General features: G+C 39.3%; 1 protein-coding gene and 3 non-coding genes across 4 annotated transcripts in view; 3 read left to right on the top strand and 1 right to left on the bottom strand.

The window, feature by feature from the left end:
- The window catches only part of LOC133990403 (contactin-associated protein-like 4), an 89,445-nt gene that overhangs the window by 61,065 nt on the left and 12,872 nt on the right, over positions 1–15,508 (bottom strand). The window contains exons 4-8 of the mRNA XM_062428708.1: positions 7,565–7,740; positions 7,323–7,460; positions 4,373–4,637; positions 3,978–4,127; positions 2,514–2,685 (exon numbers count right to left, since the gene is read on the bottom strand). Of these exons, the coding sequence (XP_062284692.1) occupies positions 2,514–2,685; positions 3,978–4,127; positions 4,373–4,637; positions 7,323–7,460; positions 7,565–7,740 (901 nt within the window). The remainder of the gene's footprint in view (positions 1–2,513; positions 2,686–3,977; positions 4,128–4,372; positions 4,638–7,322; positions 7,461–7,564; positions 7,741–15,508) is intronic.
- Positions 486–561, top strand: trnal-uaa (transfer RNA leucine (anticodon UAA)). The gene has a single exon. It is a non-coding gene; the product is annotated as a tRNA-Leu (tRNA).
- trnal-uaa (transfer RNA leucine (anticodon UAA)) lies at positions 1,057–1,139 on the top strand. The gene has a single exon. It is a non-coding gene; the product is annotated as a tRNA-Leu (tRNA).
- trnal-caa (transfer RNA leucine (anticodon CAA)) lies at positions 1,938–2,020 on the top strand. Its single transcript has one exon. It is a non-coding gene; the product is annotated as a tRNA-Leu (tRNA).

The raw sequence follows: 15,508 nt of genomic DNA, 5'->3' as shown, positions 1-15,508 counted from the left end.
ATAATTGAAAACAAATAGTGTTCATACTCATGGTTGTCTTGGTGAGGCTTTGCTGGTTGAAACTAGGAAGTACACATCACTATATGTGTGGTCAGACTAAACAGCCAATGTACTACCTGGAGTTCCTCTGGTTTAAACCTGAAAATATGTGTGGTCACCATCAGACTGAACAACTGATGTAACACCCTGAGTCTCTCAAATAGGTGAAGGAATTATGTTTTTACCAATTAAACATGCAGTTAACAAATCCTATTTAAATTCAGATCAAGGCACTTTTTAAAAAAATTTAGTGACGTGAGCAGTACGACTCCAGGGATGGAAATATTAATCTTTCGACCCACCGCACTTTGATTCAGACCGAATACATCTGAACTGCTAAATAATGACATTCCCACCAGCCTCTGCAGTTTGAAAATTAGGAATATGAACATAGTAAACATACACACATTGGTTGATTAAGAGAACTGTACAACACAACACTAAATACCAGGATGGCCGAGTGGTTAAGGCGCTGGACTTAAGTTCCATAAGTCCACGTGGGTTCGAACCCCACTCCTGGTATAATAATTCATAACAAGTACACAGTTGACTGTCTTCCACATGGATTTCCCTTTACAGGTCAGGTTTAATAGACTGAACCAGACCTACTGCATTTAGTCTCCCAAACAAGTGAGGGAACTGCACATCAATTGAACATGATTCAAATCAAGGCACCTTCTGTTTTTTGTGACGCGGGCAGTTCCACTCTTAGGATGGAGATGTTAATCTTTCAGCCCACCACTTTGATTCAGACTAAAAATACCTGAACTGCTACTGGATGCATTGCCATGAAATTTGGTGAAAACATTCCTAATGACTTCAGTGATCCCCTGAAAAGTCAAGGCAAAATCATCTATTGCCATCATCTGATATAAATTCAAATTTACTATATCACCAAACTAATGACGTTCTCACCAGCCTCTGCAGTGCATTGTTTTGTTTTTTTTGTAATTAGGAACATGAACAACATGGTCAATCACAGGTTGATTAAGAGTACTTTATTCATTAGTAATCAATACCAGGATGGCCGAGTGGTTAAGGCGTTGGACTTAAGATCCAATGGGCAAATGCCCTCGTGGGTTCAAGCCCCACTCCTGGTATAATACATTTACATCAATGTCAAAGCCACACTTTGCCAAAACATAGTCTTGTAAAAGACTTAAAATAACAAACCTGTCCCAGAGAGAATTACAATATATCCTTCTGTCCTTAGACCTTTGATTCTGGTGAGAAAAACCTCCTAAAAGCAAAACACACTGCCTTGATTGAATGAAAGATTTGCAAGACTCTTGATAAGCTTGAACGACAAAAAATAGTGTGGTGTTTTATTACCCTTTTTGTTGCCATTTAAAACCAGTAATTGATTAACCAGGATGGCTGAGACTTAAGATCCAATGGGCAAATGCCCCCGTGGATTCAAGCCCCACTCCTGGTATAATAATCCGACAAGTGGTGCTCATTGACATTCTGTTGAATGTCAAAGCCACATTGTCCTAAAGTACAGTCTCATCATGGCTGAAGACTCTTAATGTTATAACTCAAAATAATAAGCTTGTCCCTGAGAGCATTACAATGTATCCCTCTGTCCTTAAACCCCTGATTCAGGTGAGAAAATACTCGCTTGTAGGATATGTGTCACTCTGTAACAATCTTAAAGAACTGATGTGTGACTGAGGCTTTTACACAACACCGAAAAGCATCCTGCGGCGAGTTGCCATGTAAACTCGGCGTTACATGTCCAGGATATGGTCAAAGTGTTGGGCTTAAAAATGAAGCTGTAATGCGACCTGAAACCTTACTCGTGTGCCTAGGTTATATACTACAAATCTTAGATGCCTATATGCTCACACATTTATTACATTATTAGGTTTTTTTCCATTGAAGACAACTGTGAAGGTACCAGGATGGCCGAGTGGTTAAGGTGTTGCACTCAAGATGCAATGGACATAAGTCCTCGTGGGTTCAAATCCCACTTCTGGTAGAGGCATAAGTTTATAAAGGCTACACAGTTTGAATGTTGTCCATAACAGAGAGAGACTTTACTGTACTTCTACAGCTAGGTCATGTTTAGTGCAGTTGTTGCTACTATGGTGATGAACTGAATTTAAGTTTGGTGAAGTAATTACTATTTGGAACTCTGCAGTGTTTTTATTTATCATGGCTCCATTATGTTTTTATCCTGACACATCCACAAATGAAAATAAAAGGCTGTTAAAAACATTACAGTTCACACAATATAACAACTATATAACTAACTATAAATCTGTCACACTGAACAAAGTAATCTCATGATAACACACTTTGGCAGCAAGTGATCAATGAAAACACAAGGTGCAATGTATGGTTGGGATTGCAGATGATTGCTTATCTAAGAAGTACAAAGGTAAATGTACTGTATCTGCAGTGATGTGTCAGAAATGACAGAGAGGGTAAAATGATGGCTGACCACTGAGATGGGTTTTTGTGGGACTGACCTGTCGATAATGCCACACATGTCGATCTGCAGGTGGCTGTAGTTTCCCAGTAGTCTTTGCTGCACCATGATCAGGTCCACTGGATGGTTCTCCACAGTGAGGAGACGCATGCAGCCCTGGAAGATGTTGAAGGGGTTTTTACATTCCTGACTGTCCTCTTCAGCAGGACAACCTGTACCAAAAATGGAAAATGAGTAGTTATGCAGTAGAACAACAATGTGGAGAGTCACATTAATTTTTCCGAGACACATCAAAGCTACACCAGTCTTAAACCCATTGTTTAGGCAAAATTAAGGTAACAGTAGTTAGAGCTGAAGATACATGTTTCTTTACCGCAATGATTAGTGTGCAGTACGATTTTCTATAAAGGTTCAAACCTACTGTGATTTGTAAATGTGGAAGGGAGCCTCAACTCTTAATGTTATTTATGGTGTGTTGTGTATTTCTGAGTGGCTGGAATAATGGAAATATATGCCAAACCTTGAACAAATGAATATGGGTACTTTTTTCCCCCTTTGTAGTCCGTTTAATGTGGAAGACGAGATAGTAAGAGTGCACAAGTGTAAATGTGTGAGTTTGCGCGTTGTGCTGGATGATAAAAAGCCCAAAGCAGTTCAAGAACATGGCTGGACTGCAATATAGCTGAGCAGAGAGAGGACAAAAGAGATGAGATTTAAGAAAAAGAGGCAGTAAGGATGCCAGTGGGGAATGAAACAGAGGGAGGAGAGAAAGAAATAGGAGAGAGAAGGGAGAGGAGAGCAGCATGAGAGACAGAAAAAGCAAAGAGAGAAATAGGAGGAGCAGAGGGGGAAAGATAAAGCAGACTTATAACTTTCATTATAAAAGGGCCATGAGCTAAATTTGGCTCAGTGCAACTATAGTGGTGACCACTGATGACACAAACTGTACTGTGCACTATATAAAATATAAAAATATTTCAAATATTAATACACATCTAGCAGGGCAAACACCACACAGTTCATTTTAACCACACTGAAACGGAAACAGACATATTTTGTAGTTAGGTAGGTGTATATTTTACGTGTATGACCATTTCCACAGACACACAAGGAATTTCTGAGAGAGATAATAAACAAAACTACTTTGAATTTACTGCTGATTCATATGTTTAAAAAATACAGACAAGAAAGGTGGGAATATATTGTTTTAATTTATAACTGAGGGGAATTAAATACACCCTTAGGTTAAACACATCTGATTCAAGATCATAGTATAGTGGTCATTTAAAAAAAACATCAGCTACTAAAAATGTAGCTGAACTATTGAATGTACCTCTGAATACTGATGTAATGTTTTACTCAGTGTTTCATCTGTTTGCATTTCAGTGAAGATTAAGCTTCAGTTTTAAGTATGGTGCACTACAAAAGCTCAGTGATGATTACATTATACAGTTTTCTGATTACTAATAAAGATGCTCTTGAAACACACATGTTTAAATCTTACCACCAAAGAAGAGTTGACTTCCTACGCTGACAGGAAATGAAGGGCTGGCATGAGCAACACCTCCTTCTTCTTTATCTACACTGATGGTCAGACGACCTCTTCTGGAGTTCAGCTCCACTGAATGCCACTGACCGTCATTCAGGCCAGAACCTGGGAAAATATTCAATAATAACAACTCTTTATTATTTATGCTCATTTGTGTAGCTTTATGGTAAAAAGTATTATGAAGTGCTTTACAACAATGGTAAAATTAATGAAAGGTGAGAGGTTAAAGGGTAAATTAAAAGTTAGAGGTTTTCCATTTTAAGGCAATTAGCTTTAATGGGATTTTGCTTTTATGGTTTGGAAACGGGGGTAAAAAGTTAGAAATGAACTCTATAGACTGTTAGACTGACCTGTGCTTAGCTCCAGCAGCGTCTTGCCAGCTTTATGGATCTGTAGCCGGAGTCTGGCCTCACTCAGGTACAGCCAGACCACGCCCTCTTGAGGGAGCTCAAAGTTGAGCAGAAGCCCCCCCTTGTTCCACGTCCTGAATTGAAACCCCACGGACACGCCTCCAGAGGTGGGCGCCGTGGGCCCCGGCAACTGGAGGAAGCTGTGGGGGCCGGGGAACGTCACGGCAACAGAAACTGGCTCAGCACAAGAAAAGGTCACATTGCCCTGAGACAACGAGATGCAGAGTGGAGAGTGAGAGGTGAGGTGGGGGAGAGAAAAATGATTACTAGAGAGATAAAACAACATAAAAGATGAATATTAATCAGCTGCAGAGGGTGTGTCGATGTGACCCCTATGTCCCGGTGATCTCATCAGCAAGTCTCCTTGAGAATAAAAGCCATGAAAGCAAACTGAAATACCAAGGTTACCTAGCTTGGAGGTGTAAGGAGGCGGGGGGTATGTATGTGAACAGTGCTATATAGACATTTCAGTTGTGGTCCATTGTTTTGAGTAGTGGTAATGACACTGGGTCCATTGTTAAGGCTTGCAGCAGTTATATATTACAGTGCCGGCTCTCTGCTGGGAATATCAGCCCACTATCTTTATAATACTCCGGAAACACAGATGACATCTAAAGGCCCTTTGTAGAGCTGTTAAAGTGATATATGGAAGTACATGGTGGAGGATGCGGAACCACTGCAAAATATAAAGTAAAAAGTGAGCTATAAAATCCCACAATAGCCGTTCACCTAATACACATGAACATACCTACACACACACACATCACTGAAGGCTTGACCTTACTTTGTTATCTTGCCTTTAAGTATGTCCAGCAGTGGCCTCTACATTAAAATTGACTATAACTTTCTTCATACTCTTCTACCTTAAGCGCTGCAGAGCTCTTGTAAAAGAGCCTCTATTAGATCTTCAGCCATGCATGTTAATCTCTTTACTGAGAATTCTTGCCTCTCTGCTCTCTGCTGCTTTACTGTAATGAGAAACCATTTATTAGAAATGTTCAGGGCTGCTCTCTGTTGAGCTTGCTCCACTCATTGTTATTGCAGCAAATATGTAAAAGTCCTATAATGACTATAATGCCAAAGACAAGGAAGTGTTATTGAAAGTCTCACCACTGTGTTCACTCCTCTGTCCTCTCATCACTCACTGTCCTCGTTAAGAGCTTGTTAGCTTCATTAACCAACTAGCAGCTCGTTAGCAGCACCGGCAGTATTCAGATGATTTCCCAGTGGTGCAGCATGCACGTCAATATACATACACACACCTGCGCGCACATACACCCTTATGTAAGCTACATTGCTGACCTGTGGCAATTTGTGTTTGTACTGTGCTGAATAATTTGTCATTGTAAGAAAACATACAGTGGTTCTTTAGCTCCTGTGTCTTCATGGTGTTTGTTAGGACACTATGCAATGGGTAAATCACAGAAACACACCAAGCAGCATGTTTTATCAGCTTTTGGCAGGTCAAAAAGAATTTCATGTGCAGGACCAAATTTAGCCAGCAGTTTTGATTTTAAGTGGTTCAGGTCCAGCTATCGATGCTGTATTCTCTCTCAGATGCCAAAGCCCAGAGAGTTTGAGGAGCTGAACATCAAAAGGTCCTTGCTTTCCCCAAATGGTGTATGTGATCTGTCATCACCACCACCACACTCGTGAAGCTTAAAACAACTTTATGTGGTACCACAAAAATATCTGGACTAATATAAAGATGAAAGAATCTTTGTGCATTAGCCAACTAAGAGCTCAGACAGACTCTGGGATGAAAAGGTCTGGAGCACACAGGTTGTAGTAAAGAGTGCAGCAACTCATATTTTGACATAGAGCACTTAATGAAAAGTCCACATGAAAGTAAGAAGAGTCACAGGCAGGTTTTGGATGTTTTGGTCTTATGTCTAACCAGGACCATATTGCTGCATTCTAAGAAACATTTTAGAGAAAATAATATCAAGTGCCCTTAAAATCAAATCATACAAATGTGGGTGATGTTGCTGTGGAGGAAGGGTTGATAAAATGCTAAAATAATGTATAATACTGATTAGCACTGGCATGGGCATGTCATATAATAGCAGGGAAACTAGAGCTGTCTACACGTTTAGGTTTCACTGCATTATTTTAAGCAGGTATGGTTATGATTTATAGCAACTGTATCCCAATTTGGGTGTAGTTGTCACCTCCACTTTACCAACATTTAATGGGTGTCAAGTACTGCTGTACCCAATAAAATACAATAACATAACAAAAAAGTCTCACTACACTAGGAATTAAGTCATGTAGCTACATTAATATATAACCCCCCCCCCCCCCCCAAAAAACAAAAACAAAACTTGACATATCTCATAAAGTTGAGCTGCCTATGCTTCCAGCAAACATTAGCATTCATTTTGAGTTGTGTTTCTGTCCACCCAATTAATGAATGGTAAATATTCACTCTCCCTTTAGATTGGTTTTGGTTTCGACCAACTCCTGAGAAAAACATACGTGGCTGTTCAGCTGCTTAATGTTTTACTCTCTAGTCTCTTCACTAGCTAGATGCTAACATTGGCAGATACCACACAGTGGGTTTATCTGAGCCTTTTTGCTGGCTGATGAGAGACTGAACCAGAACATGTGATATTAAACCAAAACAATGAGCTAAAAGAGGTCACTTGAATTGAAACTTTTCGCATTTCATGCAGTACCACTTGGCTTAGCAAGATGTTGGTTAGCAGCATTACTGTGTAGCTACCTAACCAGCGAGCAAATGTCACAAGAGTTACCTCTTCATTGGTTTGAATACTGAATACATATTTACACTTTCATTCTTTCACGACAATGTCACTAAAGTGGTGACTGGTTATGTCAAACTACTTAGCATCAAATTAACTTGCTTCAATCAGCTAAATTAACTTACCATTACAGTAACTTGGTTGTCTTTGTTTTTCGCTAGTTCAATCAGGTTGAGGTCGTTGTACAGCAGGTTTTCCAGGCAGCCTTGGAAGTTCCTCTTGGACGTGGCTGGTTTCTGAGAGTAAACAGCCCCAATACTCAGCTGTATGGGAACAAAAACACCGTACAATGCACACAAAAGTCAATATGTATTCATTTAGTGTAGGTGGATTTGTATCCTTGTCAAAGTCACATGTTTCATCCCACCTGCTTGATGTCCCAGTGGTTGAACTCTGCAGGGATTTGAACTCTCTCTGTGTGTTTGTCCACAGTGAGGTTGAGGTGAGAGCTGCGCCACTCCACTGCTACATGGTGCCAATGCTGGTCATCTAACAGGCTGCCGAGGGAGGCGAGACGCCAAGGTTCAGAATATGAACTCCTACCTGGAAGAGAGGAAAAAGAGGAGGTGATAAAGAAGGGTGGAGTAGGAGGAAGGGGAATGAGCAGATGAATGGTTGGGAGGTGACAAAGACAAGAGGATAAAGAATGAGAGAGAAGATAAAGATTGGACAGATGAGGGATATGAGGATATAGAGTGAGAAGAAGGACGAAGGAGGAAAACATGGATGAAGAGGAGGCACAATGTCAGGGGATGAATAGTAGGAGGGAAGAAAAGGACGAGCAGAAAGAGGACAGTGGAGGAACCAGGATGGGAGATCGGTAGAAACATCAGTTGGATGAAAAAAAGATGAGGATGGAGGGATGACAAAGGAGGAGGGGGAGTCGGGAGAAGATAAAACAGACAAATTGAGGCAAATAGCCCATCATGTTAGACTAATCACACAGTGTGAAATGGTAATTACAAAGACACAACACCAGTTTAATTGGCTAAATCTAAACCTCAACTAAAATAAAATGGAAAAGCTAAACACCAATTGCTTCAAATGCTACCAAATGCATATGTTTTTATTTGTTATCCATTCTGCTATTCTGGTTATTTGATATGCAGGTTTACTTCTATCAAATCCAACAGGAGGTAATCTATTTTCACTTTGGTTATGTAATCTGTTTTCTCCTTTTCTATCTTTAGTTATCTGACCTGCTAGTCTGCTTTTTCTGACCTGGTGTCAAGGGATGCCAGCCTGACGACAACAACAACACACTAGCCTCCATATTGTGTCTAAATATTTCACTTTTCTCAGTGTCCCGCAGAGAGGAGCGCAGCGAGGTCATTCTCTCTCATCTCATTAGGGACTGCTGGATATTTGCATATTTGCACAGAGAACTGAAAGCAAATTTGGGTTGCATTTTATTTTAACGGTACACTAACAAGACATAATAAGGCCTACTTTGTAGCAAATTAGACAAAAACTAGAAGTAATGTGCTCTTTATTAGACAGTGAACAAACACAGTTATACCCTAACTAGCAAAACACCCTCTAAGAAAGTCTAACGAGGGTCTAACAGTGGGAGATAAAGATGCAATGTCCTGGCAGCTCTGGATAAATGGTCTGATGTCTTAACTGGTATGGAGTAAAAGGATGAGGATGCATGTAATGGATGGTAAAAATGGACTGTGTTAATATAGCCTCTTTCTAGTCTTCCGACCACTCAAAGCAATTTACGTTACATGCCGCATTCACCAATTAACACACACATTCATACACTTATGGCAGAGGTTGCCTGCTCATCAGGATGTCTAATACTCATTCACACACTGATGGCACATCCTTCAGGAGCAATTTGGCATTCAGTATCTTGCCCAACATCACTTCAACATGCGGACTGGAGGAGCTGATTAGTGGACAACTTGCTCAACCTCTTGATCCACAGCCGTCCAATAGGCTTTCTATTACTAACAACAAACTCCATGGTACTCCAGAAGACATTCAGGCAATTAGGGATGTGTCAAGTAGCGACCAGATGTGACCCGGTGTGGTTTGACTTTGGTTTAAGGTACAGTTTTCTTCTAATGAGCAACAAATGACCCTGCAGGAAAGTGAAATTATGTTAAATAAAGGTCAAATAAATGTATTGTCCTCTGATCTCTCAGTGTTTTGTCTGACTATTTTATATGTCCAATAACAAATATAATATAGCATTAAGTCTGTCTACTTAATGCCTTTATGTCTAAATAAGCTATCATAGGCCTATTTTGGCAGCATTAAATGTGGTGTCCAATTACAGGATAATTTTGTGGTAAGGGTAACTGTAGCACATTTTCGATCTGATATGGCATTATAAAGTATGATTTTGTAAAATGATGTCTAATGGTGTATTAGGATCTCCTATTTGGTTTCTAATTAGAGTATAATTTGGTGTTACAGTGTCTAAATATATTATATTTTGTGCCTACAGCATTATGTGCAGTTTCTAATAACAGCATAATTTGGGTGTATGGTGTCTAATTAGGGTATAACTGTGTTTGTTTACTGTTTAATAAAGAATGATTTCACATTTTTGTCATCTAATTTCATAGTACAGCTTATTATGTCTTATTAATGTACTGTAAAATCAAGTGCAACCCAAATTAGTGACAATGCTTAACTTGAAAAAGTGTAGAGGAAAGTGAGACATCATTAATGATAGATGAGTACCAGACGGTCCAAATAAGTGGATCCACCCCCAAAGTACTGGGAGAGAAACTTTGTGTTTTTGCTGAGAAGAAGGAACTGTAGAAAGAGCTGAACACAGTCTGTCATTAAAAATGTATTAGATATTCTTTAGGGAGAGACAATTTCAACTTCAGAGAGAGAGAAACCGAGACAGAGAGGAGGAGGATGGACTTGATGGACAAATGTGTCTTTGATGTTTCAGCTCATTTGGTGAGATGATGTATTCAAATGAGAAAAACAACTTCCTCCAGAGAGAGAAAGTTAGGTGTGGGCCTGATTCAGAGGAAGTTTGTCCTGTCAACGTATTTATATTGTGAGCTATTTGAGTACAGTCTAGACGAATGGAAAGAGATGGTGGATTAAATATTAGAGGAAGGATAGCTCGACTTACAAACATATAAGGTCACTTTATTGGCATTGATTAATGGCACAAGTATTACCTGGTGGGAGGCTGAAAAGAAAGAGAGACAGCATTATGATTGAGTGTTTCGTTGGATGGATGATTTGATTACTGAGTAAGTGACCGGAAAGAGAAAGCAGGAATCAATATGAGAGATCAAAGGGCAAACAAATAGAAAAAAACCCTTATTGATATTAATATACAGGACTGTCTATCTTTCCTTTAATCTCAGTCTCTTTTGTGGGTGAAGTTTCAGTCTGAACAGCGGTAGTGTAGAGCTGTATTTCTTCCACTTTCAAAAAATTCAAGACAGAGCAGTGCAGTGGAGTTTGACCAATCGTGTTTAAGAGGTGGCTGTAAAATGACACTGTCTCAATCAAATTCAAAGTGTTGTTAAAAAGAAATGACAAGAAGGACAAAGTTTATCGTCCTAATATGGTTGTAATGACCTGATCTAACACAATTGGCTTCACAAGTGCTCAATCAAGCCCTTGGGCATTGATTAGGTAAACCTGTAGAGTGACCCATATCATGCCTGCCTCATTCTGCACTGATGAAAGCTCTTAAATGAATGAATGAACTACTACATTTTACATTCTGACTCGTGTCTAAACTAAAAAACAGATGCAGATTGTGGTTGTTCTGATTTCATCGTACAGGCAGGCAGGTGCTAAGTAAGCAAAGCATGCTCAGAATAAGCTTTGGAAAAATAAAGCTTAAAACAAGCTCCAGCATTTGTTGTTCTTGTCGAGGGGGGGAATCAAACTGTATGTGCTTGTCTCAATGTCACAGTCGGTGTTGAAGTCTGATTTATCATTCTAGACATGTCGGCAAGACAGTATCACCTCATTGTATCTTGTCTGCTATTGTTTTACTCCCAGAATAATTAATGTATTTAATAAAAGTCACTAAGTATGAGATTCATATAGAAATGTTGACTTGGATGATGTAAATTTGGGTTTTTTTCTGTACATAGAAGTGTTAATTTTTCTGCTCCTACCTGCATATTATTGACACTTTAAAGTCAAAAAAGGCCATGCTATGTTGTGTTTTACATCAGCTACTAGTGACCGATGCTAAGAAAGAAGGTTTTACTATAATTCAACAATCCACTTTTTAGTTTTTATTCAATATTTTAAACTTGTATTTAAAAATGTGACTTCTACTTGTCTTATATGTTGGAGTGTAATTTCCCAGTGTGTTTAGCTGCAAAGACAGTGTCTCAATATGATCAACCAGTAATCATCTCACGTCAAATATCGAATAATTAGAGCCCTGAAATGCTGCAAAGTACCTGATTATGTCTTATGCCTTGTGTGGTACTTACATTTGAATTGCCTTTTGAAATCTTTACTTAATATACTTACAAGAATCACAACAACTCCCACACCAATCATGCTGAAATGAGGCTTTAAGGATGACACAAATTATACACGCATCGCAACAATGCCACCCTTTGTTCTTGATATGCGTCTTACACCTCCAACATCACCTGCTGGATGCTCTGTAATGTATTAAACAAAGGGTGACACTCTTAACGTGCTTTCAGATAGTGAGCAGTTGCTAAGTGCTCAGAGTTGATGATAGTTCAACTTTTTCTATTTGCTGCGAAGGCTCACTGAGCAACCATGACAACCACAGAAACCAGGGAGGGAAACCAATCAAGAGCTGATTTTGCAGGTATAACCCTTCATCAGCAGAGAATATACAGATCAGTGAAGATCAATGAAGAGAAACAGTATTGGAGCAACATTCACAGTGTGATTCCTAATCTGGGCTATTCAAAATGTTTATGAAATTGACTATCAAAACTTGCTATATTAATCATGTCATATTATTAGACATTTCCACTCGTTTTTTTAAGCTACAGTCGACAAGATGAGAGTGAAGTAGGTGAATAGCAGCAGGTTGTTAGGACTGAAAGTGGCTGCGAGCTGTGCCCTGCTGCTCTTATAAAATACAGAAAAATGAAGTCGCTGGACAGAAGCCACAGCGATGACCTCTCGCTGTGTGAAAACACCTCAAAAGAGATGATGGACAAATGACAAAAAACATAATCAGTGATACAAGTCAGTGCTCAAAATATCTCAGAAAAAGAGGGGGGAGAAAATTAAAATACTTTCACAGGAAAAGTGAGCGTGGTGGGAGCAGGGTGAGACTCCACATTCAACTTACACTCACGTTTATTTACATTGACTCAAAACTACTTCCTCTACCATTAGGTTTCTAACTATTAGTGCCTTTGTTCTTCTATTATCCAACACTTTTGTTGCAGTTTCTGTGCAGGTTGTTACTCAGAGTTGCCTCATAAAGCTGGGGGTTGGACCTGGATGTGTAAGTGTTAGCCCAGCAGAGCGGACTGTGCATGAGGCTTAGGGTCAATACACACAGCGGATGACCTAAATTACACAATTGGTGAACTCTTGCAAAAAAGAGATAGAAAGAGAGAGAGAGAAGGTGGGGGGAGAAATAAAGAAAATATGTGAGAGAAAGTTGAAGGACACTGAATTGAAAAAAGGTTCATGGCTGTCTTTGAAAAAAACATTAGAGGCATATCCCAAAGACTGAGATACATAACAATGAAGAAAGAAGAAAACAGAAGACGGTTGGGGGTGAATATTAAAAGGATGTGCGTTTGTGTGTGTGTGTGTGTGTGTGTGTGTGTGTGTGTGTGTGTGTGTGTGTGTGTGTGTGTGTGTGTGTCTGTGTGTGTCTGTGTGTGTGTGTCAGGATAAGAGAAATAGAAAAAGAAAGAGAAAAATGAAGAGAGCATGGCTGAGAAAAAAAAGCAAATTCTCTCTTCTGATATGTGAAAATAAAGAATTGGGAGATCTGGGGAGACAAACCGAGACAAACAAACGCAATTACAACAGGAAACAAAAAAATAAAGCAAAGAATCATGCGGAAGAGAAAAAAAAGCCGAATAAAGAGGGGGCAGAAACAGAGACGAAGATGAAAGAGAAGATGAAAGAAGATGCTTGTTGTTTTCAGAGTTGGTCTTTTGCAGCAGAAGCAGAAGCTGCTCCCAATCTCTCTTCTCTCATTTCAATGGAGGGCTTTAAGGTGTCTTTCTTTAAGGTGGCACTATCTTCCTTTTTAAGATGACAGAGTCTATTTAAGGAGGAACAGTTGTCACTTCAATTAAATGTTGTTGTTTTTTAAGGTGACACAGTCTGTTTTATCCACTTTTTACAGTGATACTGGTGTCTTTACATCTGATGGTTCTTTCCATCTTTACTTTTTAATATGTTCTACATGTTCAGAGCCAAACCAACAATGAATTAATGCTACTTACGAGTATTGTGTGTGTATCCAAAGCCTGATGTATCTTATTATTATCACTATCTGTGCCGTAGAGCTATTTCGTTGTCCAAAAACTATTGAAAACATGGCTCCAAAGACTAGTACTAGCAATTATGTGTTTTAGTCTCCAGAGTAGTAGTTCTGAGCATGTGCAGGAACTCGGTTTCATTTACATCGCTTTGCTGGCTTGTTGTGCTTCATATCACAACCTCATGACTTTGTACTAAAGTTAAGAAGACGCAAAAGGCTTTAGATACAAACACAATACTTGTAAGTAGATCAATCCATTGTAGGTTTGGCTTTGCACATGAAATTGGTTGACAATAAGTAAATATAAAAAATCGTCAACCAAATCCTTTAAGGCAGGTGTGTCAAACTCATTTAAGTTCAAGGGCCACATGCAGCCCAATTTGATCTCAAGTGGGCCAGACCAGTAAAACCATTGCATAATAACCTATACATAATACATAATATATTATAACTTTACTACAATAAACCATCTATTTACACAAGAGAAATTAGTCCAATTTCAACAATATTATGTCTCGGTTTTGTTTGTTTTTTTAAAGATTATATTACACAGAAGCTGCTGATTGACAACATTTTTGCACAATTTTCAATATATAAATGTTTTAAATATGACAGCAATATGTGTTCATTGTTATTCCAGAGAATTGTATTCTGGTCAGGGTGGAAAAAACCTCTAAAGCAGCATTTTACATGATATAGGCTCCTCATAGTTTAATTTGCTCCTGAAACCTGTCATCATACTTCACAAAGATATCCAGGTGGCCAGATTAAACCCCTTGGCGGGCCGGGTTCTGGCCCATGGGCCATATGTTTGATGCCCCTGCTTTAAGGACATAGTTCTCTTAAAGGAACATAAAGTAAAAGTTTATACTGTCGTCTTTTTCAGTGAAGCAAATTTGCAAGTTTACATTCTGCAGGAGGAGAAAAAGAGAAGGGACAGATGGCGGTTGTTGGCAGATATATAAAAGGTTAAATAGACATATGAAAAAAGGATGGATGACAGAAGACGAGCAGTAACCCAATAAGGTTAACCTGTTTATGTAACTGGGTTACAATATGCTTTCTCCAGTCAGATTATTTTTTGTCATGTAAACAAGAAACCTGGTTGCCATAATTGTTTTATTGGGATTAGAGAAATCAGATCTCCCCAGGTAAATTCGTCCTGGAGAATTCAGATACAGTAAGTCGGCAATGTCGATGTGTAAGCGGGTTTCTAATCACACGTGCATTGATGAAAGATCGCAGATGGAAAGCACAGCATGGAGAAGTTGAAAGAAAGGAGGGACCGTTATACAGAGAGATCTTAACATTTAAAATAATTACATCTAAAGTCTAACTAAAAATGAAACTAACACAAAGCAGGTTGTAAAGGTCTGTTTCCACTGCTGAACATTTATTTAATTCACACACTTCAAAGTCAGAGTGCAGCATCTTCTATTCGTATTACAGTTAAAATCAGTAAGTCACACCTTGTAGAAAAGGCTGTGGTAAAGAAAGATAAATGTGTTTTCTGATCTGCTGCATGTGCACACAGATTTACAGTAACAGCGCCTGTAATCACGTTCCCCCGGTCATCTGCATAACCTGGTTTCTCTGAGTAACCTGGATACTCAATGGCATGTGAACACGTCGACAGAAGGACTATCGGAAATCATTTATGAGAAACAGATGACAGAGAGGTGGACAGGAAGGAAGATCAAAAGAAAGGGGGATGGAAAGGAAGTTTTGGGAGATGTGAGATGTAGAGGAGGGAGAGAGATAGAGGATGGATGTAGCGGCCACATGGGATTCCTGAGGAGAGGTGAGCCATATGGTGATGATTCAGCATGGCAGCCTGACAACCCCTGGTTTAACCCCGTTTAC

The sequence above is a fragment of the Scomber scombrus genome, chromosome 11 (assembly GCF_963691925.1).
Source record: "Scomber scombrus chromosome 11, fScoSco1.1, whole genome shotgun sequence".
NCBI classification, from domain to species: Eukaryota; Metazoa; Chordata; class Actinopteri; order Scombriformes; family Scombridae; genus Scomber; species Scomber scombrus.
This window is presented reverse-complemented; position numbering and strand designations above follow the sequence as displayed.